At 40.9% G+C, this 27,626-nt stretch overlaps 1 protein-coding gene and 1 long non-coding RNA gene across 5 annotated transcripts in view; one reads left to right on the top strand and one right to left on the bottom strand.

Annotated features, from left to right (window-relative positions):
* Nucleotides 1–19,583, bottom strand: part of LOC123386480 — a 52,749-nt gene extending 33,166 nt beyond the window's left edge. Inside the window, exon 1 of the long non-coding RNA XR_006600380.1 lies at nucleotides 18,928–19,583. This is a non-coding gene — a long non-coding RNA (uncharacterized LOC123386480). The remainder of the gene's footprint in view (nucleotides 1–18,927) is intronic.
* The window catches only part of DEPDC1B (DEP domain containing 1B), a 91,510-nt gene continuing 82,500 nt past the window's right edge, over nucleotides 18,617–27,626 (top strand). For 3 of the 4 annotated variants that reach the window (XM_045061033.1, XM_003980996.5, XM_045061038.1), the window contains exons 1-2: nucleotides 18,617–18,756; nucleotides 26,259–26,524. In XM_045061033.1, coding sequence (XP_044916968.1) covers nucleotides 18,709–18,756; nucleotides 26,259–26,524 — 314 coding nt within the window. In that variant the 5' untranslated portion in view covers nucleotides 18,617–18,708. Of the gene's footprint in view, nucleotides 18,757–19,523; nucleotides 19,665–26,258; nucleotides 26,525–27,626 lie in introns of all 4 variants that reach the window. The other variant, XM_019834664.3, reaches the window with a different exon arrangement.

The raw sequence follows: 27,626 nt of genomic DNA, 5'->3' as shown, positions 1-27,626 counted from the left end.
CAGTGTGCAAATGGGTGAGGTACAGAGAGAAAGGGAGACACAGAAACTGAAGCAGGCTCCAAATTCTGAGCTGTCAGCACAGAGCCACCCAGGCACCCCTACCATTCTGGTCTTTAAACCATTAGTGTATTTAATCCAATCATATTATCAAGTTTTAATTTCTAAATTAATCTTTGGAAGGAATCTGATTCCTTTTTTTTAACGTCATATAGTAATTTCTACCTAATGTGGTTTTGTTCCCTTTCACAGGGTGAAATAAAGAAAAAACAACATCTTTTTCTCCAACAACAACAAAAAAGGGAAACTTAGATATTATGTTATTAAATAAATTATATACATTTAAATACTTCTAGTTGCTTTGCCCTAAACTTTTAATAAAAAATCATGTCTCGAATACACTGAGATTGTAAAACTGAAGAATGAAACCTGCTAGTCTAAAATATTTCAGTAATGTCAGATTACAGAATGTTCTTAAATTAACTTTTTCAAATGCATTCTCGTAGGGGATATGTTTTTATGGCTGTACATACGCAGTTGGCAAACATACATAAGACAGTCTTATAACCAAAGGCAATATAGGCTAATATGGAAAAAGACGTGGAGTGTGCAGATAAATAACTCTTTACCATGATACATGAAATGAGAGAATGGGACAGAGCATTACCATGGTTTATAAATGAGTGGGTGTGATTCTTCAGCTTTGTGAGGACTACATTTCAAATTCTTCCCCTCTAAGCAGTTGGTGATTGATAATGTATTGATCCTTCACAGTTTCTCCTTTCCTTAGGTTTAAAATAAAAGGAGAAAAAAAGTTGTTAAATGAGGCAGAAATGTGTGGTTTGTGTGTTTAGAGGTAGTAGACGAAAGAAGGGTCTGTGTATCTGCCTAATTCAGGAAGCCTTTAAGGAGAAGAACACTAAGACAGGCCCATAATGATTTTCTTGTTAAGATGTCATACTTTTTTTACCACGTTTACAGTGTGAAACTCCCAACACTCACTGACTGATTGTAAACTTGCACACAATGTGGAAAATTAGCAATTTTGTTCTAGTTTAAATACAGAGTGAGAAGAAACATAATTATTTCCATTGTTTTGGGTTTTTTTCCTCCGAATCCTTCTTTTTTTATTATTTATTTATTTATTTATTTTTAAATTTTTTTATATATGAAATTTATTGAAAAATTGGGTTTTTTTATTATTTTTAAATGTTTATTTAGTGTTTATTTTTGAGAGTGCACATGCATGTGAGCAGGGGTGGGGCAGAGAGAGAGAGAGAGAGAGAGAGAGAGAGAGAGAAAGTCTGAAGTGGGCTCTGTGCTGACAGCAGAGAGCCCAATGCAGGGCTCAAACTCACAAACCGATCATGACCTGAGCCGAAGTAGGACTCTTTACCCACTGAGCCACCCAGATGCCCCCATGATTCTTTCATCTTAACAGTAAGACAGCCAAACAGAAACCTTTCATCCTATGACCTGAGCCAAAGTTGGATGCTTAACTGACTAAGCCACCCAGTTGCCCCTCCTAATTATTCTTTTAAATTATATTATTTTTTCCCACCTCAATTTAAAAGGTAACATAGGCTAAGGTTAGAAAATGTAGAAAACACAAAAAGTGAAAAATCTACCATATTCTATTCGTCGAAAGAAATCCACGATTAATATTTTGTTAGAAGTTTCAGGTAACTATTGGCAAGTAATGCTACATATCGATCAACTTCAAAGTCTCAGTAATTTATAACAACAAATATCTATTTTTTCCCACTCATGGGTCTGTGCGTTGGTTGGACTGATTTTGGCTGGACTCAGCTGGATTTTGCTTCAAGCAACCGATGTGGGTTAGGTCCCCTTCATGGGATTTATTTTGGGGGCCCAAATAAGACTGAAGAGCTTGAAGGGCACTACAATTTTCTAGTGAGATGATATGGTGGGATGCATGTTGGGCTGGGGAACAGCGGGTGGGGCTGTAGATGAAACAACATTGGCCTTAAGTTGATCGTTACTGAAACTGAGTTTATTATACTATTCTTTATACTCTTGTATATTTTTAGTATATTTTTAAAGTTTTACATAATAAAGAGCTAATTTATATCCAGGGTACTGCCTTTACTATTAGCAGTTTCTTTAAACCAATCTTTAATGTCTACACACTGTAGCAATAGTAGTATAGCAGTTATTGTTGTTATCTGGTAGCAAATACTGTATGTTAGGTATTTAGTCTATAATCCTGTCATGGTCATGAGCTGCTCTTAAGATCAAAGGGCCTATCAAAGGCCCAGCAACTTTTATTGAAGCTCCTGACTTGTTATATTTGTATGATTCATTGTATTTTACAGTAATAGATATGGACAAATCTGGGGAAAGCATTTTAATAGTGGACCCACCAGGATCACCACACGAGCCACTCTGCCTGCCACGTCTCCCTGGAATAATCATACCCAAAGCAATTACATGGTTTGTTTACTCATACCCCATCTGCCACCTGTGTATTTACTATAGAATCCCAAAGTTTATTGGCACTATAACTAGCCATGCCACTCTCCTGTTAAACTTCAAGAGAACCCCTGTTAGTGGGCACTGGGCAAAAGAAGGGCCCTCTGCCTCTGACCCAACCCTCCTCCATCTACTACTGCGTCCAAGAAGAGAACAAGTCCTCAGTGAGGGGTTTCATCACACTCTCTTCCAGGCTGAGCTCTAAGGAACTCACAGCCAGTAGGGCCATATCTTCTTTCTCACACATGCACAGTCCTACAGGGCATCTTCTTTGTCATCAAACATTATGGTAATATCCCACAGACATAGGGCATTTCCACGGATAGGAAACTCAGCCTTAAGATCTAGAATGATCTGCTTCCAAATCCTATCAGGACTTCACCCATAAGAATAACTCTACCAGTGGCAGGGAGTCTGGGTGGTTCAGTCAGTTAAGCAACCGACTTCAGGTCATGATCTCATGGTTCATGGGCTCGAGCCCTATGTTGAGCTCTGTGCTGACGGTGTGTTGCCTGGAGCCTGCTTCAGATTCTGTGTCTCCCTTTTTCTCTGCCCCCTCTCTGTCTCAAAAATAAATAAACATTAAAAAAAAAATAATAATAACTCCACCAGTGGAATGAAGAGTTCCTAGAAAGTTTGACTGGTTGCTGGATATTCTAAGTTCTTTGCTTTTTAAGCACCTATAACCCCAACAAGTCTACCAGACACAGGTGAATCAAGTCTTAATCAGTAGTTAAAGTTATTTAACGATTTGCAGCGCTAATAACTTAACTATTTGTTTAGGTTATCTACTGTTGCACAACAAACTGCCCCAAACTTGTGGCACTGAAAGACAACTAACCATTTGTTATGCTCTCAGATCAGGACAGGACACAACATGCACTGCTTATGTCTACTGTGATATCAGGGCCTCAGTAATGAAGACTTAAAAGGCTGGAATGTCTTGAACGGCTGAAGGTTGAAATCACCTGGAGGCTTTTTCTACATCTGGCATCTAGGCTGAGATGATTCCAAAGCTGGGCTCAGCTGGGACCATCATTCATGCACCAATATTTGACCTCCCACCAGCTTGGCTTTTCACAGAATGGCGGCTGGGGTTCAAGGGGGAGTACCCAGTGAAGGAATTTACATAGAATGAGCAGTCTAAGAAAACCGGGGCAAAGCTGTGAGACCCTTTAGGACCTAATTTCAGAAATCACTCAGTATCACTTCTGTTCTGTTAGTTGAAACTGTCACAAGCCTACCAGATTCACAAGAGGAGATTTAGAGCTCACCTCTTAATGGGAGGAATTTCAAAGTGCTTTGGGGCAAGTTTTAAAACCAAGACACAGAGGCACCTGGGTGGCTCAGTCAGTTACGTATCCCACTCCTTATTTCGGGTCAGGTCACAATCTCATGGTTTTGTGGGCTCTGCATGTGGCACTGCACAAAGCCTGCTGAGAGATTCTGGCTCCCTCTCTCTCTGCCCTTCCCCTGCTCATTCTCTCTCTCTCTCTCAAAATAAATAAATAAATTTAAAAAAATAACATTTAAAACCACCACATCGGTGTTCAGTGGATTCCAGCTCCAGTGGGAACTGCTGTGCCTCCAGAACTCCCCAGGTAAGGTGCTTTGCTACCGGCATGATAATAAATACGTATGCAACTTATAACTCCCACCTGGCATTGCAGTCTTGAATAGAGCACTTTAGGAGTCTTGCCTTTTTTCCATAAAGGCCCCAGCATTCTTTTCTCTGAAACAAAATGTGTAGTTCATCCATCTCACTTGTGTTTTCAGAGCTTTTTAAGTGCTCAGTTTGAAATGCTAGAGCATTTCAAATGTATCATTGGTTTCAGCGTTATGGATGGAAATGTTTCCTCTGGCTGTCCAGCCTCCATTTTCTCACATTAAACGGATACGTCAGTTTGGGTTCTGGTCCTTGCAGAGCAGGACAGAAGCATTTTTGACACCCCTTCTGCTGTAGTAGCCACACAAGGTCCCTTCACTCTTTGTCCTCACAGAGGAAGTGACCAGAGAGCTAGACAGGGTTCCGTCCTGTCTCCCCAGCCCCTGCTATCAATCCTTGGACATATTCATTGACTACTTCTGCTTCATCCCTGGCAACCTTCTTGTGCCCATCCTTTACCCACTTTTCTATTAATGTCTTTGTTTTTTTTAAGGAAAGTCTCCTTTACATTAGCATAGCAGCACTTGGTTTCCATTTGAAATGAAACGTTTTTAAAGTTTTTTTTTAACTTTCTTCTTGCATTTATTTTTCTTTTTTTATCTCCAATTTTCACAATAAACATATGCACTTTAAAAATTTTAAAAAGTAAACACACACCCGTTAGGATGACTACTATTAAAAAAAATAACAGAAAATAACAGGGGTTGATGAAGACAGAGAAATTGAACCTTGTGTGGCTGCTATGGAGAAAACGATGTAGTTCCTCAAAAAAAAATTAAAAATGCAAGTACCGTATGATCCAGCAATTCCACCTTTAGGTATGTAATCAAAGGGACTCAGAGATATTTGTACACCCAGCATTTGCTACATTAGCCAAAAGGTGGAAGCAACCAAAGTGTGCATTGACCAATGGATGGGTAAACAAAATGTGGTCTATGGGCACAGTGGAAAATTACTCATCCTTTAAAAGGAAGGAAATTGTGATACATGCTATGACATGGATGAACTTGGAGGCCATTACAGTAGGTAGCATAACCCAGTCACAAAACGACAAATACTGTGTTGTTCCACATATATGATGTACTCAGAGTAGTCACATTCGTAGAGACTGGGGGTAGAAGGGTGGTTACCAGGGGCTGCGGGAAGGGGTAGTTGTTATTAATGGGTATGGAGTTGCACAATATAGTTGCACAACATTGTGAGTGTGCTTGACCTCTACCGAACTGTACGATCAGAATGGTGAAGACAGTGTCTTTTATGTTGCCTCCTTCCCATTTACTATGTCTGTCAGATTTGGTGTCAGAGTTATGCTAGTGTTTTGAAAGGAGTTGGAAAGCTTTTAAAAAACCTTTATGACACTTTGAAATAGCTTATGAGTTGGATGTGGTTTTAAGCAATCATTCAGGTTATTCTCTGGCTCCCTTCCTCCCAGCTATGTCTGCTAACATTCATCTCTCACACATTCCCCGCCCCCACCTTACTATAGACTTCATTCCTTCCTGCTCTTTCACCATTACCCCTGCTCTCTATTTCAAATCATTTCCACCGCTGGGACAGACCAGGTTTTTTTCATGATGCCACATCTTATGGTGGGAAAAGGGCAGATCCTATAGAGTAAGGGCTGGGTGTGGGAAGTCCTGTGCTCAGCCCTCCATTAACCTCTCATCCATCCTTTCCTCCTCCTCAAAAGACCCAAACAAGGGAGCCTGGGTGGCTCTGTCATTTAAGCATCCAACTCTTGATTTTGGCTCAGCTTGTGATCTCACAGTAGTGAGATGGAACCCCATATCCAGCTCCTTGCTGAGTGTGGAGCCTGCTTGAGATTCTCTCTCTCCCTCTCTCTCTCTCTCTCTCTCTCTCTCTCTCTCTGTCTCTCTCTGCCCCTGCCCTGCTCTTGTGCACACTCACATGTTCTCTCTCTCTCTTAATAAAAAAAAAAAAAGCCAAACAAATTTCTACCTCCTATCCCATCTCTTTCCCTTCCTCCAGAGACTTCCACCCTACTTGTGAAGTATGTTCGGGTTTTGGGTTCTTGTACCTTTCTGTTCCTTGTACCTTTCTGTTCCTAAGCTCTTGCCGAGAGATCAACTCTGATCTCCCCTTTGTGTTTTCCCTACTGTATAAAAGAAAAGCAAGGAGCAGAGAGAGTGGGGGCTGGGAGGGAGATCTTAGGGAGGAGCCCATTAACTAGATTCCCCATTGTCTTTAGAAACTTTTAGAGAGCCGAACATGGGTGTGTGCTAGCTTCAGTGACAGGAAGTGACAGTGATGTTTCACAGCCAACACTCTATAACACATTACTTGGCAGCTCTCTATGCACTCCTGCAAAGCGCCTGCCATCTGGAGGCTAACATGCATCCTTTCCCCAGCCAATCTCTTCTGTATTAGCCATTATTCATTTGAAAGTGTAGATCTAATTATGCCTTTCTCCTGCTTAAGTCCTTTAATGGCGTCCCTTTATTTGGAATATGGTAAAGACTAAACCCTGTAACTTGCCCTGAGCTTCCTATGGAGTTAGCATCTGCCCAGTCTTCCAGCAACCCGGCTAGCCTCTTACCCTAGCTCTTGGCTGAATAAAGATCTCACACCCTTCTGTTTTCTCAAGTTCCTCCCTTAACCTGGGTCTGGAACCTACTTGACTGACAACCCCCCTTACCTTCTGCTACCACCATCACTACCCCCAACATTACACAAATCCCCTACCCTTGGACTGAATAACTGCTCTCCATTTTTCAGTTCATATGTTTAATGAAGCTTTCCCAACTACTCAGAGTATATCAGATTCCCTGTTGTATGCTTAGAACTCTAGAATCATGTGCCTATATTTAGAGTGCTTACGGTATTTTTAAATATTTGTAGGGTCATCTGATGCATATTTGCCCTGCTCCCTAGACTGTGTGCTCCATGAAGCCCACGAATGTGTTTGTTTTGCTTCACATTTTATCATGGGTGCTTAGCATAACACTGTGAACAATAAGCATTAAAAAAATATTTTGAATCAACATAGAAATGTGAAGATAAGGTGTGAGTCTGTTCTTTATCACATTGGGTCATGTGTTGAGGTGTAGGGGGATTAATTCACAACACCACAAATTCTCCTGCAAACATGGAAATAGATGCAGGAATCAAGCAGGTAAAGATAAAAATATTACTGTTACTACTGAGCAGAAATGGTATGATAAATGCCATCTCTACTTAAAAGGGACGTCGGCTTCTTGGAGAGATTGTTGATTTCATGTCTAGAGAAGGAAATATACAAAGTGAGCCTGAAGTGTCTTGCAGTAAAAATAAAGGCCCTTCCTAAAGGCTAATGGAGACATGTTGAAAGAACACAAGAGCTGGTTTCAAAAAGACAAATAACAATAATGAATCATAATTTTTCAAATAAGCAAAAATCCATTGGTCCATAATGATACTCAAAAAAATCAAGAGGGGCGCCTGTGTGGCTCAGTCGGTTAAGCGTCCGACTTCAGCTCAGGTCGTGATCTCATGGTCAGTGAGCTTGAGCCCACATCCGGCACTGTGCTGACAGCTCAGAGGCTGGAGCCTGCTTCGGATTCTGTGTCTCCCTCTCTCTCTGCCCCTCCCCCGCTCATGCTCTGTCTCTCTCTGTCTCTCAAAAATGAATAAACATTACAAAAATTTTTTTTTAATAAAAATTTTAAAAATCAGGAAACGGGAAAAAAAGTAGGAAGTGGAGTAAAGGGGAGAAAAGCTCATATTTATAGTGGAATGTCTGTTAAAAAATGTAGAAGGAATGGCAGAATTAGAAAATTGCTATTGGCAACTACCATTGTCATAACTGGTTATCAGTGGATGCTAAGACCATTGGGTATAAGTATGTTGGGAAACAGGATATTCATATGGTTTAATAGTATCATCCTGCAGATTATTTATTCTGTATAAAGTAAAAACATACCTTTAAAACAAAGAGTTCAGGTGGGTGCCACCTTAACTAAGTGATTAAACTCAGCATTGGAGACAATGGGGCAAACTGACTTTATGATCTTCCTGATGTGATACAAATGGAACCACACAACATCATCAACATGGTATTCTTGCTAAATATTTAAGTTGAATCTTAGGGAAGCATCATGACTTTTGGGGTATTCTGCAACATACTCTGGCTCTTTTAAATTTGTCAATGTCTTGTAAAAAGGAGGGAGATTATGCTAGATTATGGAGAGTAAAGAGACAAGTAAATGCAGTGTGAGGTCCTTAAAATAGGTATAAAAGAGATTTTGAGATGATTAGAAAAATTTACTTTTTTTAAAGTTTATTTATTTTGAGAAAGAGACAGAGAAATCATGAGTGGGGGGAGGGGTAGAGAGAGAGGGAGAAAGAATCCCAAGCAGGCTCCACACTGTCAGTGCAGAGCCCAATCCGGGGCCTGAACACACAAACCACAAGATCATGACCTGAGCTGAAATTGGATGCTTAACTGACTGAGCCATCCGGGTGCCCCCAGATAATTAGCAAAATTTAAATATGGATTGTAGATTAGGTAATATTAGTGTATCAGTGTTAAACTTCTTGAGGGTAAAAATGATATAATGGTTAAGTAGAAAAATGCCCTTGTTTTTGGGAGATACCTATTGAACTATGCAGCTTCAGCAGTGGGTGGGGAGAGGTGGCAAATGAAGCACAGCGTTAACAATTAATGAAAGTGGGGGCACCTGGGTGGCCAGTTGGTTAAGTGTCCAACTTCAGGTCATGATCTTGTGGTTCATGAGTTCGAATCCCACATTGGGCTCTGTGCTGACAGCTCAGAGCCTGGAGCCTGTTTCAGATTCTGTGTCTTCCTCTCTCTCTGACCCTCCTCCGTTCATGCTCTGTCTGTCCCTGTCTCAAAAATAAATAAACGTTAAAAAAATTAAAAAAAAAACAATTAATGAATGTATGTGGAGAGTTATGTAGGTTGACGTTTTCCCAAATTAAAGCTGGGGAGGTAAATGTTCGAGGAAGATGGCTTCAAACCTGTTGACTAAGTGGGATTGCTGAAACTTCCTTATACCTAAATTAGATAGCCTTAACTTGTCGTTGTCACTTGTGCACAACCATAGGCTTCTCCCAGCTCCTGTTCCCTGTGCCCCTTGCCATAGGCCCTATCATTTAAAAAATTGATGTCTCCGAGTAGTAGAACAGATTTGGCACACTTTGTGGGCAGGCGGATCCCAAATCAAACCCAGCAGAGCCTGAGCCATGCTTGCTGTCTCACCTCCTGAACTCACGGCTCAGAGAAATTCCAAGGCCAGAAATATGGCTCTAGAGCAATGGCTCTCAAACGAGATTGTGCTTTATAAGCTCTTGACATTCTGATGCCTGGGCCATTCCCAGAACAATTACAGCACAATCTGTGGAGGAGGAACCCAGGCATCAGTAGTTTTTGAAGCTCCCCAAGTGATTCCAATGTACAGACAAGCTTGAGAACCACTACCCTAAAGAAGTCTCTCTGTGTGGAAATCGCATTAAGGCAAGGCTGGCAACACCAGTCAGAGAAGAAAAGCTATCCACCAGGGGCCCTCAAGTTGTAATAGGATGCAGGCTCAGAAAGGGAAAAAAGGCTCCTGGGAGCTTACACAATCTAGAACCCTTGTGCCCATAACCATCCAGTCCCTACGTTGCTGGAGTCTCTATCCTTGGCCACAGGATTGCACAACTTTTGCAGCTATTTTGTAGACCTCATAGGATTTTTGCATAGACAATCACATTGTCTACAAATAAAAACAGTTTTGCTAATTCTTTCTAATCTGGATGCTTTTTATTTTTTTCTTGCCTCATTACACTAGTTAGAATCTCCAGTACAATGTTGAATGAAACTGATGAGAGCAGACATCCTTGTCGTGCTGCTGATCTTAGGGACAAAGTGTTCGCTCTTTCACCAGTAAGTATGATGTTAGCTGTAGGATGTTCATGGGTTCTTATCGCATTGAGAAACCTCCCTTTTATTCTCTGGTTTGTTGAGGTATGTGTGCGTGTGTTTAAATCAGGAATGGATGTTGGATATGGTCAAATGCTTTTTGTATTTTTTCTTTTCCCTTATCTTAAAAAAAGAACTTTTAAGAACAGAAATTGCAAACATAACAACAGTAGACAGAATAGTCATAGGGAGCCCTCATGTACCCATCATCCAGCTTGTTAGAAATGTAAAGTTCTCAGACTGCCAAAAAATCCTACAGGACAGAAACTCTGGGAGGAGGGTCCAGTAATCTGTGGCTCACCAAGTCCTCCAGGTGATTCTGAGGCGTGCTAAAGTTCTATGTCCACTGTCGGGAAGAGTAAGGAGGCTTGGAAAAGATAACTACATGGGGATGATCACACCTAACATTTTAAACTGCAATTCCTGATTATCTTCAAGTATTTGCTCAGTGGTTCCAACTCCCAGTTGTCTCTTTTAAAATTTTTTAGTTGTTATTATTTTTCCACTTGGTTGAATTATAATTCAAATAATGTCCACACACTGCAATTAGTTCATGTGTCTCTTAAATCTCTTGGGGTTGTCCCTCCACCCTCTGTTCTCCCCCTTCCTTTCAGTGGCAAACACCTGCTCATTATAGCCTCTCCCACATTCCAGATTTTTTTGGTTGCTGCCTTCCATATTCTTCCATCCTCTGCATTGCTTGAAAATTGACAGTGGAGTCATAACAGTGAGGTGTGGCCAGGTTCAAGTTCTACTTGTAGCTGGGGTAGGGGGCAAGAATCCTTAGTAGATGGAATTGTGGTCCTTTTCCCTTTAAAAGCTCCGGGCCCAAACTGGGTTCCAGCTATCTGTACTGCAGTTCTGTGATTATACTCCATGCTTTGCCTCAAGCCCATGTCCTTGTACCTCCTCTGTTCCCATCTCCTTGAGTTCTTTATTTTTCCTGGCCCAGTTTGGAGACCTGACTTGACATTGCTTATGGACTTTATTGAACATTCCTTTAGGATGCTACTTCTGGTAATGTCAGCTTTGAGCATAGAACACATGGAAGGCACTCTCTCCTAGAGTGCTGCCCAGGCTCTCAGGACACCTCTTGGAGGTTCAACAGAACCTTACCAGCAGCTGTCAGCTGGTCTGTGGGAGGGGGTCAGATTACAACATTTCTGTGGTCATTCCTCTCTTGTCCCTTCTCCCCAGAGCTGTTACTTTCAGGAGACCTGGAGTCAGGTCTGGCATCAGTATTTTCATTAGTTTTCAGTGTTCTGATGTGTGGACAGCCTGGGGGGGCCACTTCTTAGTGAACTCTGCATAGATACTCTTCCGCCTACTCCCTCCTTGGAGCTGGAATCAAATCACTGTCCTGTTGTTAATTCCAGGAGTACCCCAATCTGAGATTTTTTAGAGAGAGCTATATAAGAAAATGCATTCAAACAGGTTTGAATGACTACAACGTTTCTGTTTAATTTTAAATGAACGGAGAAGTCTAAAAATGGTATATGTAGGGACGCCTGGGTGGCTCAGTAGGTTAGGCATCTGACTTCGGCGCAGGTCATGGTCTCGTGGTTGTGAGTTCAAGTCCTGCATTGGACTCTGTGCTGATAGCTCAGAGCCTAGAGCCTGTTTCGGATTCTGTCTCTCTCTCTTTCTGCCCCTCCCCCCCACTCATGCTCTGTGCCTCTGTCTCTGTCTCTCTGTCTCTCTCTCTCTCTCTCTCTCTCTCTCTCAAAAATAAATAAGGATTAAAAACTTAAAAAAAATAATATATCTAGTTAGGCTGGAAGCCACTGTGTTTTATCCACTAAATAAAATCCTTTCATCCCTTCTCCCTCCACATTCATAGTTGGTTTTTGGGTTGCCATATAGATGGACTAAATTCCTACTAATTTGTGAGTTGACTCCTGTTCCCTCTTTGGTCTGGGATAAACTCCTTCTTGTTTCTTTTTTTTTCTTACACAGCAAAAGACCTGTGACAGTTATCCTTGGGGGTGGAGACCGGAGGTGGTGTGAGAATGTCTGCTCAGGCCATGTTCTGTTTCTGGATTGGAGTGCTTGTTACCAGGGTGTGTTCACTTTGTGAAAATTCCTCAAACTCTCTACAGATAATGTGCGTGTTTTTTGTCTATATATGTTACAATCCAGTGAAAAGTTGAGAGAAAGAAGGAAGGAAGAGAAGAAAGGAAGGAAAGAAGGAAGAAAGGGATCTGTGTCAGGAATGAACAAAAGAAAACTATGAAATAGAAAATAATCATCATTAGTAAGGACAAGTGTTTAAAATCATTTTTTAAAAAATACATCCAAACCAGTTTCAGTTCCTTGTCCCTGAAAGAAAATAAGAGTGGCAATGTTGTAGGCAAACACAATAACCATTGTTGCCTTTGTAAGCCCTTCCAGATAGCTCAACAAGTACAGACACCCTGCCCCAACCCCCGCTCACAGACCTTCCTTGTTTGACAACAGCTTTTGCCACAGGATCTCATTTGCATCCCTGCTCCGGCTTAGTAATGCTCACCCTGTCCCACTTACTCTCTGGGCTCCTGTGTGTGTTTGTGGTCCACAGGCCCTGGCTACCAGGATTATCTGTTGCTGCTGCCAGAAGAGGAAATACCCCATTACATATCTTACCTTGCAGGATGCAACCCCTGCTACTACTTACAAGTGTCTGGCAGTGAGACCCGAAAGTAGTGTCTTCTGAAAGTTCTGCACATTATCCTTCTCTGTCTACTCTACTTTTATTTTCCCTTGGAAAATTGAGTTCTTTTTTTGGCTGTATTAACTACATTTGCTATCTCAGGGACCACTTGTGATGAATCTTTTTATTTTTTATTTATTTTATTTATTTTTTCCAAGTAGGCTCCATGCCCAGCATGGAGCCCAACACAGGGCTTGAACTCACCGCCCTGAGATCAAGACCTGAGCTGAGATCAAGAGTCAGATGCTTAACCCACTAAATCACCCAGGCTCCCCTGTGATGAATCTTTTAAAAATGCAGACAACGTCATCCTAGATTTTAGGTTTTTCTTAAAAGTGAGCTTAGGTGCTATGGTCAAGGCAATTGATCTACTGAAGCTGGAGTTTATCATTGGTCTCTTTGAGAGCTAGTCAAAAGTTCGGTAACATGTATTGATTTGCAATTCTGGTGAGGCTAAAACTGGAATCTGGTGCCTTTGGCAGCAAAATGGAAGAGAAGGTCTTTGATAGATGTCCAGAGCGTAAGCTTATAGACAGGGAACCAAGAATGGGGACAAGCTCCAGGGAAGCCTGGGGAAATGATGTAAGTGAAGTGACAAGAGTGAGCAGAAAAGCCTAGATTCAGGGGTGAAGCAGCAGGTTTGAGGGCCAAAGAAACAGGTCAGACAGAGTAGTAAGCCCAAAGGTCTGAATGGGACAGTGGAGAAGTCCTTTCTTCTCTCCATATTCTTCCTTCCTCTAAGTCCTCATTTACCTGTAGGGTTCCAACTTACCCAACTCTGTTTCTCCTGCCCTTTTGATTTAATATTTTCAACCATGAGTCATCTCTATTTGGATGTTTCACTGTCAGCCAAATGCTGCATGTCCAAACCCCAACTTCTTTTGGCCTTTGACATTTATGGCTTGGGTGAATTCTCAAATACCAGTAGATATGTTCCCCATACCATGCATAAACATGAAGAGTCGAGAATGTCAGGGTCATATTGAGTGAGGGAATACCTACTCCTACCTAGGTGGTTACGTAGGCTCACTTACAATCTGGATGACATACTCTTGCACACCAACCTCCAAGGGGAGTTTTAAGGTTTTGCCTTATCAGAATTAAAAATCTGTACATGTCATGGATCTCTGGAGTCACTGGTAAAGAGTCAAACCATAAATACCTATGGAATATAGATACCTGTAGGTACTTCTGTGGGTAGAATCCATAAAACTGAATTTTAAACAAGCTACTTTGGTGGTTCTTATGAATAGTAAAGTCCCTTCTCTTTGTTCCTTCTTGCTTATGCAGACAAACCCTGTTTCATTGTGACCAACAATACAATCTTTCTGACAGTCTTCCAGGTGTTATTTAGAGCCGTATGTGGCCTTTTCTTCTCCCTCATTCTTATAGCTAACCGTTCACTAAGCACTGACATTTCCACTATCCCCTCTATTGCTGTGTAGTAGCTAGAACAAACATTTATTGAGAGCTTGTGTGTACAAGATGTATCAGTTACCTATTATCAAATAAGAGAGTACTATATATTTAGCAATGAAACACACTCGTTTCTTAGCTTATGTTTAGTAGGTCAGAAGTCTGGAGTGAGGTGGCTGTGCTCTCTGTGCAGTGTATTAAGTGTCAGAAGCCTGAAGTCGAGACATCAGCCAGGCTTGGTTCCCTTGTGGAGGCTCTGGGAGGACATCTGCTTCCATGTTCATTCAGGGTGACAGAATTCTGTTCTACTTCCAATCTCTGACTTCTGCAACCAGCTTAGAGAAAACTCTCCTCTTAAAAGGCTCGTGTCATTAAGTCAGGCTCATCTAGGTAATCTCCATGTTCCGAGGTCAAATGATTTGATATCATAGGCAAATTCCCTTTACAGCAGCACCTGGGTTAGTGCTGACAAAATGGGAGAAGTAGGCACATTGGGCCTGGGAATGTTCGAGACCATTTTGGAATCTGCCTACCATACAAGGGAAGCAGAATTCTCAGAAATCTGCATGTATTTCCTTAAGTAAGTCTTTCAATAGCCCTATGAAGCAGATACCACTGTTATTTCCAGTTTTTGGATTAGAAACTGACACACAGGAGTCTTGCCCAAGGCTACACAACTGTTTTCATAACACTCCACTGCTCTTGGATTTTCATGTCTATGTTCATTTGACTACCTTCTAAATGGCTTTCCTGTTTCCACAATCTTCCTCCTTGAAATTACGCAAGCCAGACCAATGTTAGTTAAAAAAATTTTTGCCACCAAGTGGCTTTCCTAGATATAAAGAATCATACTTAGTTATAGCAACAAAGAGGCATGGTTAATGTGCAAGAAACTGAACTTATACTCAAATATGAGAATCCATTCAGCTATATCCTTGGCAAAGGTTTTATTATGCTAACTTAGCACACAATTATGTAATTGTGAAGGGGCAGGAGGTGTGTGTGTGTGTGTGTGTGTGTGTGTGTGTGTGTGTGTGTGTGAGAGAGAGAGAGAGAGAGAGAGAGAGAGAGAGAGAGAGAGAGATTATAACACAAGGCATCAGGTATGGATTGTGTCTAAGAAAAAAACAGAATAGTAGGTTCAGTAGCAAATTTTATAGGTAATATTGAAAATATAAAAGTTAGCAATTATATTGCAGAGTACATGCAATATAATTAAGACATCAACTTAGAGACAGAATGGATTGATCTTTAAGAGACAAATGACTTACAAAGTTTCGTTTTAATTTGTTCATCCATTTATTCCTTCAGCAACTGTTTGTTGAATGGCACTATGTGCCAAGCACTGTATCAACCACATTTATTTATTGTTTTCTATTAGAGTGTTGCAAGCTTCCTAACTGGTTTTCCTGCTTCCACTCCACACCTACCCCCATTCCAGTCCATTACTCACACAGTGGGGAGAGTGATGCTTTAAAAAACCCACTGAGACATTGACACACTTTTAAAACTTTGTAATACATTTTCAACCAATTCAGAGTAAAATCCAAGTCCTGTGGCCCACAATGTGACCTCTCCTCTCTGTGTCCAAACTCATCTCCTCCCCTCTCTCTTTCACTCATTCCATTCCAGTGACACAGGCTTCCTTCCCATGTTCCCTGGGTGGATAAGCATGTGTCCACCTCATACTTTCACACGGGCTATTATTCCATCATCTTAGAAGGTCTGCCCCCAGACAGCTAGTCTTTTGACTCAGATTGTTTACTCAGCTGTCACTTCGTCAGAGAGAACTTCCCTGACCACTGGAGCCAAAATAGCATCCTTATCCCCTCACCCTCTCCTCTTTCTTCTTCTACTTTCCTTGCCAGCACTCAGTTATCCCTTGATATAGTATATATATTTTTAGGTATATAGTTGGCTTGCTGTCTCCTCCCACCCTAGGATGTCAGCCTCTGGACTTTGTTTTTTCTTGTGAAGTATTCCAGTGACTGGAAGAGTGTCTGGCACATAGTGGGAATTCATACATATTGAATAAGCGAATGAATGAATGTAAATCTCTATTTTTGTGGTATTTATTTTTTAAATGCTGAAATAAAAATATTATTTAACAGTTTCAATGAAATAGTATGGTTTTACATTTCCCATATATTTTTATCCTTTCTTTGCCACCCATATCCCCAAAGAATATGATGCCCTTATTAGTGAATAGTATTGATACAATTTCTGGGGGAACATTTCCCAGTAGAGTGATGACAGTACAGACTAATAAGTATGGAAATCAAGTCACAGATTTTGCAACTTTTAAGAACCTCAGCAAATGGACTGTCTTGATAGCTTAAATGCCAAGGAACATGACTGAATGGGGTTACAGCATAATCCAAATGGCTCAAGTCTAATATAAGCAGTGAGTGACTTGGGTTTCAGCAGAGGAGTTCTTTCAAAACGACCCATCCAACCTGCCGGGAGACCTTTCAGGCAGCAGGAGGAATGAATGCGGCAGTCAGGAACCCTCTGGGCAGTGAGGGACTTGCTCCCAACCACTCCCTACTCAGTGATTGAGAAACACAATTTCCAAACCCACATTAAATACACTTGGTGCCTATGTTGCTTTTTGCTCCACAGCCTGGAATTTCCTAACGCCAGTGATAAGTTAGCTGGTGATGGTGAAATTGCCAATACTCACTGTACCTTATAAAGATGTTCTGAGGCTGAGTCAAAGTTTCTACAGGATCTTGATGGTGTCACACTTAAATGTGCCAGAGAAGAGTATGTACAGCAGTTTCCCAATTGTTTTTATGTGATGCTGAAAGACCGGTAGATTATCAGCAGCCCAATTTAAACTCCAGTCACAAAGACTGTGGCCTCTGATATGTAGATCATTTTGAAATATGTTTTTCCAGTAAAAGTAATTATCTTGTATATGGCTCATGATGGACTCTTGGGAAAATGCTCAGGAGGCAGGGCATGACATTTTGTATCAGATCGCAGTTCACAACCCCAGTGGCTGGTGACAAGTCCCGGATGGATAAATGGATAAGGTTCTGAAGTTACATTTCTTCTTTCTCTTGTGCCTCATTGGAATCCTTTCTGATAAGGATTCACTCAGTGGAGGCAAAGATTACCTTTATATTATCTGTATTGTTTTTTCTGAATATAAAAGTAATACATACATGTCATCTCTGAATTTTTCTGGGCTTTCTAAAATGCAGCTAACTATATATCTAAAGGAGCAAATGGAGGAGGGGTGTCATGAAAGTGGGGGTTTGATCTTATCCCGGGTACTCACTGAGGTGACCAGATATGAACTTTTTTTTTTTCATATTTGAACTTTAAACTCCAGTTGTAGGTATAGAGTGGTGACCTCATTTTTCCTTTAACAATAGCAAATCAGACCAGCACTTCCAAGGGGGAAAATTCTGAGCGGAAAAACAGCCCTCTGGCAAAAGACAGAAATTCTTAGGCTGATATAAAATATAGAATTCAAATTCAAGGGATAGACTATCAAAAGAAAAAATAGATGAATTGGCACTCTTCCTGCTCTTTTTTTTCATTAAAAAAAGTTTATTTATTTTGCCAGAAAGAGAGAGCGAGAGCAGGAGTGGGGTAAGCACAGAGAGAGGCAGAGAGAATTCCAAACAGGCTTAGCTGTCAGCGCAGAGCAGGACATGGCGCTCTATTCCATGACCCCGGGATTCTGACTGGAGCCCAAATCAAGAGTTCAGATCAAGAGCCCCACGCTTACCTGACTGAGCCATCCCCGCGCCTCCCCTCCCCCCCCCCTTTTCCATCATTTTATTTATTTTAGAGAGAGAGAGCCAGCGGGGGAGAGGGGCAGAGGGAGAGAGAAAGAAAATGTTAAGCAGGCTCCACGCTCAGCACAAGCCTGATGCGGGGCTCAATTCCACCATCCTGGGATCAGTACCTGAGCTGAAAGCAAGAGTTGGATCCTTAACCTATTGAGCCACGCAGTCATTCCTGTTTCCAGCTCTTTACTGCTTCTAGGGGCTGTCGACACTCTTTGGGGTTCAGTGTCCCTCCACTTGTAGATGCCGTCCCCCCCACTTCATTTCACTGCCCACTTCTCCCAATCCTACTAGTAGCACCTGCAGGTTCACTATACATATGGAATGCTGACTCGGATTTGTTCACAGTCCACGATTTCCATCACCGAATTATACACTCTTTATTGACCCTCTACCAAAGAAAGCGTATGTATGCCGTTGTCTGAGGTCGGCCAGGTTCGCCCCAGTGCTAAACAGAGACACCCCGCACGGTCAGTGCACATCCTGGCGTGAGCCGGGTGGGATAAGGGAGGACAGCCGACTCGGTCCCCAGTCTGTCTGAGCTCACAGGAGACGCCAACGCAGCCACCAGTCGGGGCCCCGCCCCCGCCCCTCAGTTCCCGTCACGTGTCTCCGTGTCGCCCAATCAGCGTCTGTAGCGCTTAGGCTCGCGATTCAAACTGCTGCGCCGCCAGCCTGCAGGGATCCGCGCAGGGGCGGCCGGCGCCGCCACTGCTTACCAGCTATGGAGCACCGCATCGTGGGGCCCGGCCCGTACCGGGCCACCAAGCTGGTGAGTGACCATGCCGGGACTGGGCGCAGCCGCCGGCCGCGTATTGGTCAATCCTCCCCTCTACAGGGCTGGCGGGGCCCGGGTTTGGAGGCGGGACAAATTTCGGCCGGTGCGGACGGGCCCCACCGGAAAACCGGCCGTTTTCCGGACGGTGCGCTAGGAAAGGCTTACCGGGTCTGGAGCTCAGCACGTCGTTGGGGTGCGTGCAGCTTCGTCCCCAGCCGTCGGCCTAGTTCTCGGCAGTAAGTGACGCCTTCCGATATAAAGCATCCGAAACACTAGGGTGACCCTACCCCCCACCCCCTTTGTCCTCTGGAATCGAACGCCGAACGCCTGCTGCCGGGAGAGGAAGGACCCACCTAGTCCGTAACCTCACGGCCACCCCCCCTTTCTAACACTCACCCTTTGCCGCAATCCAGGCAGGGCGTGTCTCCGTCTTGAGTGTCTCGTGTGGTGACACTTGCGGTTCTTTCTAACGGTGCCCCCGGGATGGTGGTGGGTCTTAGCCGCTTTTCTGGCTCCCAGCGTTTCTGGTTCTGGCAGCACCGACCTAAATCAGCGGTTGACCCGAATGGATGTGAAAGGGACTTTGCAGCCCCTGATGGTCCCGGGTGCTGTCTTTTCTTCTGGGAGAAGAACTTTGGTGTTCAGGGCTCTTAGGTGTAGTTGATTTCTTTGTGACCTGGAGCAAGTAATTTTAGTGCTTTGCGTTTCAGAGGATTACTGTAATGGAGTAAGTGGTGACAATTTGTCAATGTCACTGGCAGGTTTTTAGAAGCTTTGTATGAAAGCCTGCTGATAATTTGGCAGGAAGGACATCGCTCCTTGGTCTGTTACCACTTCTGGCCACGTCTAACTTGGGAATTCGTTTCATTGTTCTCTGCCACCTAACGGATATCCAGGAAAAGGTAGGAACAGCACGGGAGGAATTATTGCACTCATCCTTGCAAACAATCTGTTTGTTACAGGCATTCATAATGATTCATTCATTAAAAAAAATTCAGCAAATATAAATTTAGAATTTCCATTGGGCTAGCCTCTTAGAGGTGTGGATGGTGCTGACAGAGAACAAATAAGGGTTTAAAAAAATCGTGTTTTCATATCTGCTTCCACTTCACAATTGCTTCTACCATTTGAAACCATCTGGGGTCGGGGCTATTAGTAGGTCCATCTTTAGGAATGAGATATAGATTGTGCTTCATCAGGAACTTTGAAAAAGTTTACTGTCCTTTGTGGAGGGAAAAGACACATCCCTCTCTCCCCAGTTTATTCACAGTAGTTAGCAAGGGAAACAGAGAGGCTCAGGATCTTGGAGTAACTAGTTTTCATCCTTCCTGCTTTAGACTAAAACAAGTTACATCAGAATTGGAACTGTTTTTAATCTCATTCACTGAATTGTATGAATCACTACTTTTCTTGGATGCAGAGTACCTATGTAACAAGACACCGCTTCATTCTGAGTCACATTAAACTATTATCAAAGGAATTTATAAAGGAATGTGTTCTTTGTCCTCCAGAGGCTGTCATCCCCCAAGGAGTGATATACAGGTCAAGTTTAGCCAAGCCTGATCAAGTTAAGCAGAAAATTATGCGAATCATTAATGAAAGCACCTCAATTTTACCAGAATTTCCCAGGTAGTCAGTTCATTTGTCAGCTTTATTCTGTTTGAGATCCTTGATCCTAAACTAAGATTTTGAAAGCCCAAAAAACATTAGCAAAATTTTTTTAAAAAGTGAGACTTTCTGATTTATCAGTAATCTCAGTCATCGTTACAGGTGCTTTCTCCCTCATTATAAAATGTATGTTTCCCCAAGCATAATTCACTTGTGTCTTACACCTCTTAGCAGGTACATCATGAAGTTTGTGACCAGTCCTCTCTTATTTATCCCAGCTCCCCTTTCCATCTCCCTCTCCCCACTTATCATTTTCCCCTTCTCCCAGCATCACCCTCAACCCAATCTTCAGGAAAAGCTTGGGAAAATCTGTTGGCATTCCAAGAGCAGACCATTACTTCCTCCTTTGATGCCTTGCTGTACCATGTACAGCTTCATTTCCTAAAGCATCAAAGTCTTATCTGAAAATAACGTTTTATGGATTTGGTGAATTTTTTATGCCAAAAATCAGATGACAGATTCTAAGTCATTACATGATGAATGTGGAAGTTGATTAGCAACTTACTCATCTTCTTTGAAATAGCTTTCACTTTTGTAACCCACATACAAATACAGTTTACCCTTAAACAGTATGGAGGTTAGGAGTGCCCACCCATGTGCATTTGAAAATTGGGGGTGTTTACTGGCTCAGTCAGAAGCATCTGACTTTGGCTTAGGTCATGATCTCATGGTTCCTGAGTTCGAACCTTACATTGGACTCTGCTGTCAGCACAGAACCCATTTCAGATTCTCTGCTCCCTCTCTCCCCTGCACCCCCAAAATAAAATAAACATTTAAAAAAAAGAAAATCTGTGTGTAACTTTTGACTCGCCTAAAACTTAAGTACTAACAGCTCACTATTTACCAGAAGTCTTACCACTAACATAAATAGTCAGTAAACACATACAATAAAACCTTGGTTTGCGAGCATAATTTGTTCCAGAAACCTGCTTGTAATCCAAAGCACTTTATATCAAAGCGAATTGCCCCATAAGAAATAATGGAAATTCAGATGATTTATTCCACAACCCAAAAATATTCATATGAAAATGATGGCAATCCTGTAATATAATACAAAATAATAAAGAAAATGCAAAATATAAAGAAAAATAAACAAATGAACATGACTTAGCCTTGAAAACCTTTGTGGCTGGTGTGAGGGGGACAAGAGAGGAAGGTTATGGTGTAGGACGACTTTCACTGTCATTAATGGAATCACTGCTATCTATTGGCTCAATGGAATTTTTTTCTGCATAGGGGCCATTGTATACACTCACATCGATGTTCACTACAGTCCAGTATTAATAAGCTCTTGTCATATACTGTGTTTAATGAGACTGGCAATAAGGCAGCAGAGGATAGGGTCTGTATCTGCAGGCAGCCTCACCTAGAATGAAGCAAAGCATTCCTAAGCTTACTCTTGTATGGAAAAGCAAAGGACCGTCCATAGGTTCTTTGAAGTGACAAAAAATACACTGGTGCCAGTTGTGGGCACCTTCCAGCGTTCTAAAAAATCATTGATTTCTGCTAATCACCGTGGCCTGAGACCGAGTGTCTGAGCATGGGAGATGATCACCCACAATCCCACAGAGAGAGAGAGAGAGAAGAACCATTGGGTCAGTTGTGATCATATGATGTTTGGCGTCACGTGCAACTCATATTGCAAGACACCTCTCGTTTAAATTTATTAGAAATGTTTGCTCATCTTGTGGAACACTTGCAGAGCAAGTTACTTGTAATCTGGGTTTTACTGTATTGTGTATGTTTATGTATTATATACTGCATTCTTAGAATGAGCTAGAGAAAAAAGTTACTAAGAAAGTCATAAGGAAGAGAAGATACGTTTACAGTGCTGTACTGTATTTATAGACCAAAATGTGTATAAGTGGACCCACGTATTTCAAACCCGTTGTTTAAGGGGCAACCATAGTTGATCATTTTAATAGAAATAATGAGGAGAAAGAAAATAGCTTTTTAAAAACTCCTCTATTATCTATGGATTCTTTCTTTGAACTTAATTCTGAGTTATTTATAGCATTTGAAGCAACTGTTAAACTTTAAAACACAGCTGTCATTGAATCTGAGAACTAGAATGGATGTGAATGATTGTCTAGTCCAGTCCCGCCATTCTGTTGAGACCTAAAGGGGTGAACTGACTCGATTAGGCCTGTCTTGTTAGTACGCGGCAAGTACAACTAGATCTAGAGTTTGGTTGTCTCTGCTCCCAGGTGCTATATCATTGTAGCGCCATTATCACAATATTTTTGGTACTAAGAAGGAAGGAAATAGAATAAATATCCTAGAGAAAAGAACAGGAAGCACATTTCAACACTCAGTGCTGTATTTTGTAGTTTGGCTCATGATGTGAAACAAAAACAATTGTTTGATTCCTTATTTCAGATCCCTAGTTTAAGGGATAAATAAGTAAAACAAAAAAAGTCTTTTAATCACAAAGAAATCTTTTTTATCCCCTTTGCTATAAAGATTATCTCTTCAAATGTAATATGTTGTAGAACAAAATCACATTCTGAAGCTCTGCCGTGTTCTTTGTTGATGTAGGTTATTTTCCTTCTAAGTGTGACTGAGAATTGTAACTTGTTTTACGCAGAACTTAATTCTTTGTTTTACAGAGTAACGAAATAGCAACATTATTAGTTTTGGAAATAAGTGGGAACAGAAATCATGGTTCTCACTAGGTTTTAGAATTCTAAAGCGTTTCATGGATTAAGTAAATATAATCCATAATGATAAATGCCATTAAAAAGCAACATAAATTAAAAGTTCTTTTTATAATTTATGTTTGATAAATATGTCTTATTAGCAAATTTCTAGTGCATAATGAAAACCAGCTGTCCACAGAGTCAGTAAAAATGTTATCATAATGAATTGTTTTTTTCTCTGTGGAAAATGCGTTGAATGAAAAGCTCATACAGAATAGTAAAAGTATGTTCAAAAAATTTTTTTTGGAAAAAAAAAGACTGTAGGTGACCTTGACCTACCAGAAATTTAAACTTAGTATTAATTGATTGTAATCACAATTAATTAATTATAATTAATTAATTGTAATTTCCTGTGGTATAGTATAGCACAGGAAAACACAAGTAGCACAGTGGGATAAAAAAGAGTTCAGATCTTGATTCAGAACAGAATCAAGAAAGATACTATGTAAGGTAATTTACTATTTCAATTCATTGAAAAAAGGGTATTCTTCCTCCTCCCATAAAAAATTCCAGTTGTAGATTCAAACAGTAAAAAAAAAAAAAAAATCACTCTAAAATATTAGAAGACTTTGATGAATACTTTTAATACATCAGGATGGGAAAATGTCCAACTTACTTCCCCTAAAGGGGAAAACCCTGAAGCTATAAAGAAAAAGAAGATATATTTGTTTCATTAAAATATCATCATCAACAATAAAACCTTCATGTAGCTAGAGACTACATAAACAAATTGATAAGCCAGGAGAAAACATTCCTAATATATTTTAAAAAAGATTAATATTCCATGTTTTTTAATTCAATACACCTTTATTAAATACATGTACACTGCCTTCAGTTGTGGGGATACAGAACTGAGCAAAATAGACTAACTTTCCTGACTTCTTTGCGCTTTGACTTAAATGCTAGATGTAAACATTTAAAAAAAATTAAGAGACTACCCAGTAGAAAAATGTCAAGTCTCAGATGAGTAAATGAAAATTACTAAAGATGAAGAGCAACATGCAAACAAAATTTAAGCGATACCATTTCTTGAACGCAGATTGGCAGAAACAGTAACATCTAGATGATAGTAACATCTAGTGATGGACAAAGGTAAGGTAGGATGCGCATACGCTGCTGGTATCACTCTAAATTGTTACATCTGATTTAAATATGCTGATCCTCTCTAGAAATCCATTCTAACAAAAATAAATAAAAACATTGGTCCTTTAGGTTTTTAAAATAAGAATATTTTGAAACAACAAATACTCATTATTTGAGTACTCATTGAAACAACAACTCATTGAAACAACAACTTATTCATAAAAATGAGTAACAACTCATTGAAACCACAATACTCATTGAAACAACAACTTATTCATAAGAATGGGCTGGATCTACAGGTATTCATATGGAAAGACATCCATGCTATGTTCAGTGCAAAAACAAGTTGGGTAATGTGTGCAATAGGATTGATCATATTTCTTTAAAAAGGAAGCAAACAACAGCAGTAATAATAAATAACACACATATATAAAAAAGGAAAAATCTATATATATGTGCATATGTTTGATAGGTATGTGGGATTGGAGAGAGACTGGGCAGGCTCTATTGTATACACTTCTGCATTTAATTTGTTACAGTGTATATTATTACTTACCTAATTAAAATAAATAGAGGAACTGCTTACCAGATTGAGTCAATTAATAGGCATGTTTACTTCTGTTTTGAAATATTGGATCCCAGGAACCCATGTCTCCATTACATTTATTAAGTAATGTATAAAGTACGATGTATTAAGTTTAACTGATAATGATTATGATAATTCAGTCAACCTAAAATAAATGCAAATCTTTTTTATTAACTCTTCCCACTCCCAATATGCTTGATCAGGACTAACGTGAAGGCTAGGTGTCAGAGAATAAACAACAACAATGGTTAAAAATATGTGGATATTGTTTAAAAGTATGTTTATATTTATAGCTATAGGTGCTATAATGAAATGACCACTTAATGAGGAAACCACAGAACAGATTTCAGATTATATTCTGAGACTAACTGCCTGAGGGAGATGTGCCATTTTGCACATCTTCCTTGGGTCTTGGTTTTGCCCCAATTTCTTTCTAGCCCTAGGATAGTTTGAGCCCCAAATTTGTTGTAAGAGATTACCCTGGGGGTGCCTGGGTGGCTCATTCCAACTCTTGATTTCAGCTCAGGTCATGATTCCAGGGTTATGGGATCAGGCCCCTTGTTGGGCTCCGCCCTGAGCGTGGAGTCTGCTTAAGATTCTTAAGATACTCTCTGGCTCCCTCTACCCCTCTCCCCCACTCATGCTCTCTCTCTGTCTTTCTAAAAAAACAAACAAACAAAAAAAAACCCAACTATAATTATTAGAAAAAGATTTTCTGATTTCAATGGGAAAGGAGGTGAAAAGTAAAAATTCACTTTGTGCAGTGATACAGAAAGAGAAGAGTGGGAGAAGGGACAGTGGTTAGGAGAGTAAGACCGTGAGGTTTTAATACTTTTAGGAGTACTGGCAGGAAGCCTAGAGTCCTAAAAAGAAATTGGTATAATTATGTAGGAAGGATACCTTATGTGAACATTTCATTTAATTTAGGGAAGGCGGATGAAGGGGTGGATGTCTAGATTTTTTTTTTAAGAGGGAAATATTTTGCAGGAGTTTTAAACATGTTTTGACATCAGGACTATATCTTGTACATCTACCTTTTCTTCTCTCCATTTGATGCTTTTCATGTAATAAATGATACATATTTGCTTAATGATGTAAAATCATATTAGAGCTCCAAGAAGTGAATTAGGCATATTGGGCTCTGGTTTATCAATTTTTTTGATCATATGTTTGTCATTAATGTAAAAATCCATTAAATTCACATAATGGGACAACTTTCTGGTCTTATCTCCAGTAAATACCTATTGAATGAATAAAATACAGTTTTTTAAAATATAAAATACCATTTTAAAAGTTATTTTTCTTTCAAGTGTGAAGGTTGTAAATAAAAAAAAGTCGAGGCTGTCATTAAGACGGTTTTCTAAGTGGAAAAACTGCCTTCATCATCTTAAATATTTGGGATGTAATAACTTGAACAAAACCAGTTGATTGCTACATGCTTTTCTCCCTTTTTTCCCCAGTGGAATGAAACAGTTGAGCTTTTTCGCGCTAGGATGCCCTTACGGAAACATCGCTGTCGTTTTAAAAGTTACGAACGCTGCTTCACGGCGGCTGAAGCCGTGGATTGGCTGCATGAGCTGTTGAGGTGCAGTCAGAACTTTGGCCCCGAGGTGACCCGCAAGCAAACAGTCCAGCTGCTGAAAAAATTCCTTAAGAATCATGTTATTGAAGACATCAAGGGAAAATGGGGTCAGGAAGATTTTGAAGACAATCGTCACTTGTACAGGTAACGGTGACAAGTAAACCTTAAGGGGGAGGACGGGCGGCTCTGGTCAGTCTCTTGAAACTGCCTCATGTGAAAGAATCTCTCTTGTCCACTGGAGTGATGCTCGTCCTTGTGATTTGTTGAGTGAAGACCTGAATGTGTTGTCACAATAAAGCCTGTTGCCGTGTTCTTAGGTCTGTAGAGTGCCCCCGGGCTGTGTTTTGTTGTAGTGAGTTTTCAGAAAGGACATCTTTTCTTGCCTTTTGCACATCTGGGAGGGTGATCACAGTGGCTCAGTGCTTCTAGAGAATAGGAAAGGGTGAAATAGCTCTGGGCTGGGCCTCTCTGGCAGTGAGAATGTATTTATTCAGGGGGTTAGCGGCAGAGTGGGTCTGATCTTTAGGCAGATCTCAGAGCCTGTATGAACCGTTGTACTAGAATTCCCTGATGTGTGTCTGCTTTCCGCCAAATGTTTTTGCTCATGTTTTAGTGCTATTTTGTGATTGGTCACTTACCACCCGATCACCCAAGGGAAAAATGCATGTCTCTCACTCAGACTTTCCTTCTCACTACATGCTAGGTTGTTTTACTGCTGGAGGCGGAGGGGACCTACCTAAGTAAGCTTTAGGGACTGGGAGAGTATTAGAGGAATGAAGCTGCACATGTCCTGAAAAGAGTAAGTATTGAGTTACTGACAGGCCTACCAAAGGGGTGAGAACCTGAAAGGGATTAAAAGAAGAAATGGAGAATATGGATCCTTAACATTTGTTTTCTTTTACTCCAAAAGAAAATTGGGCATGCTCTTACAACACATTTAGTAAGGGAGTTTGGGGTCCCTGGGACCCATGACTTTGAGCAGGGAAAACCTGTTTATTTCCTCCCTGAACCATTTGTTTGGCTCTTTTGTGGACTAGCTGCTGAGGAAGCTCACAGAGCAGTGTGAGGGTTGCCACCAGCCCCAAGGCTAAGACCAGACACTGCTGCACATTTAGCATTAACTTCTTTATGGAGTTTCATCGGCAATATCCAGCTTCTAGATAGCAAGACTGTCATGGGACATTTAGTTGTCTCTTCATTTGGCAGTTATTTCTGGCTTGCTCATCCAACTTTTAATTAGGATCTT

This window comes from Felis catus, chromosome A1 (assembly GCF_018350175.1).
Source record: "Felis catus isolate Fca126 chromosome A1, F.catus_Fca126_mat1.0, whole genome shotgun sequence".
NCBI lineage: Eukaryota > Metazoa > Chordata > Mammalia > Carnivora > Felidae > Felis > Felis catus.
Note: the sequence above shows the minus strand (reverse complement) of the source record. Positions and strands in the feature narration are given on the sequence as shown.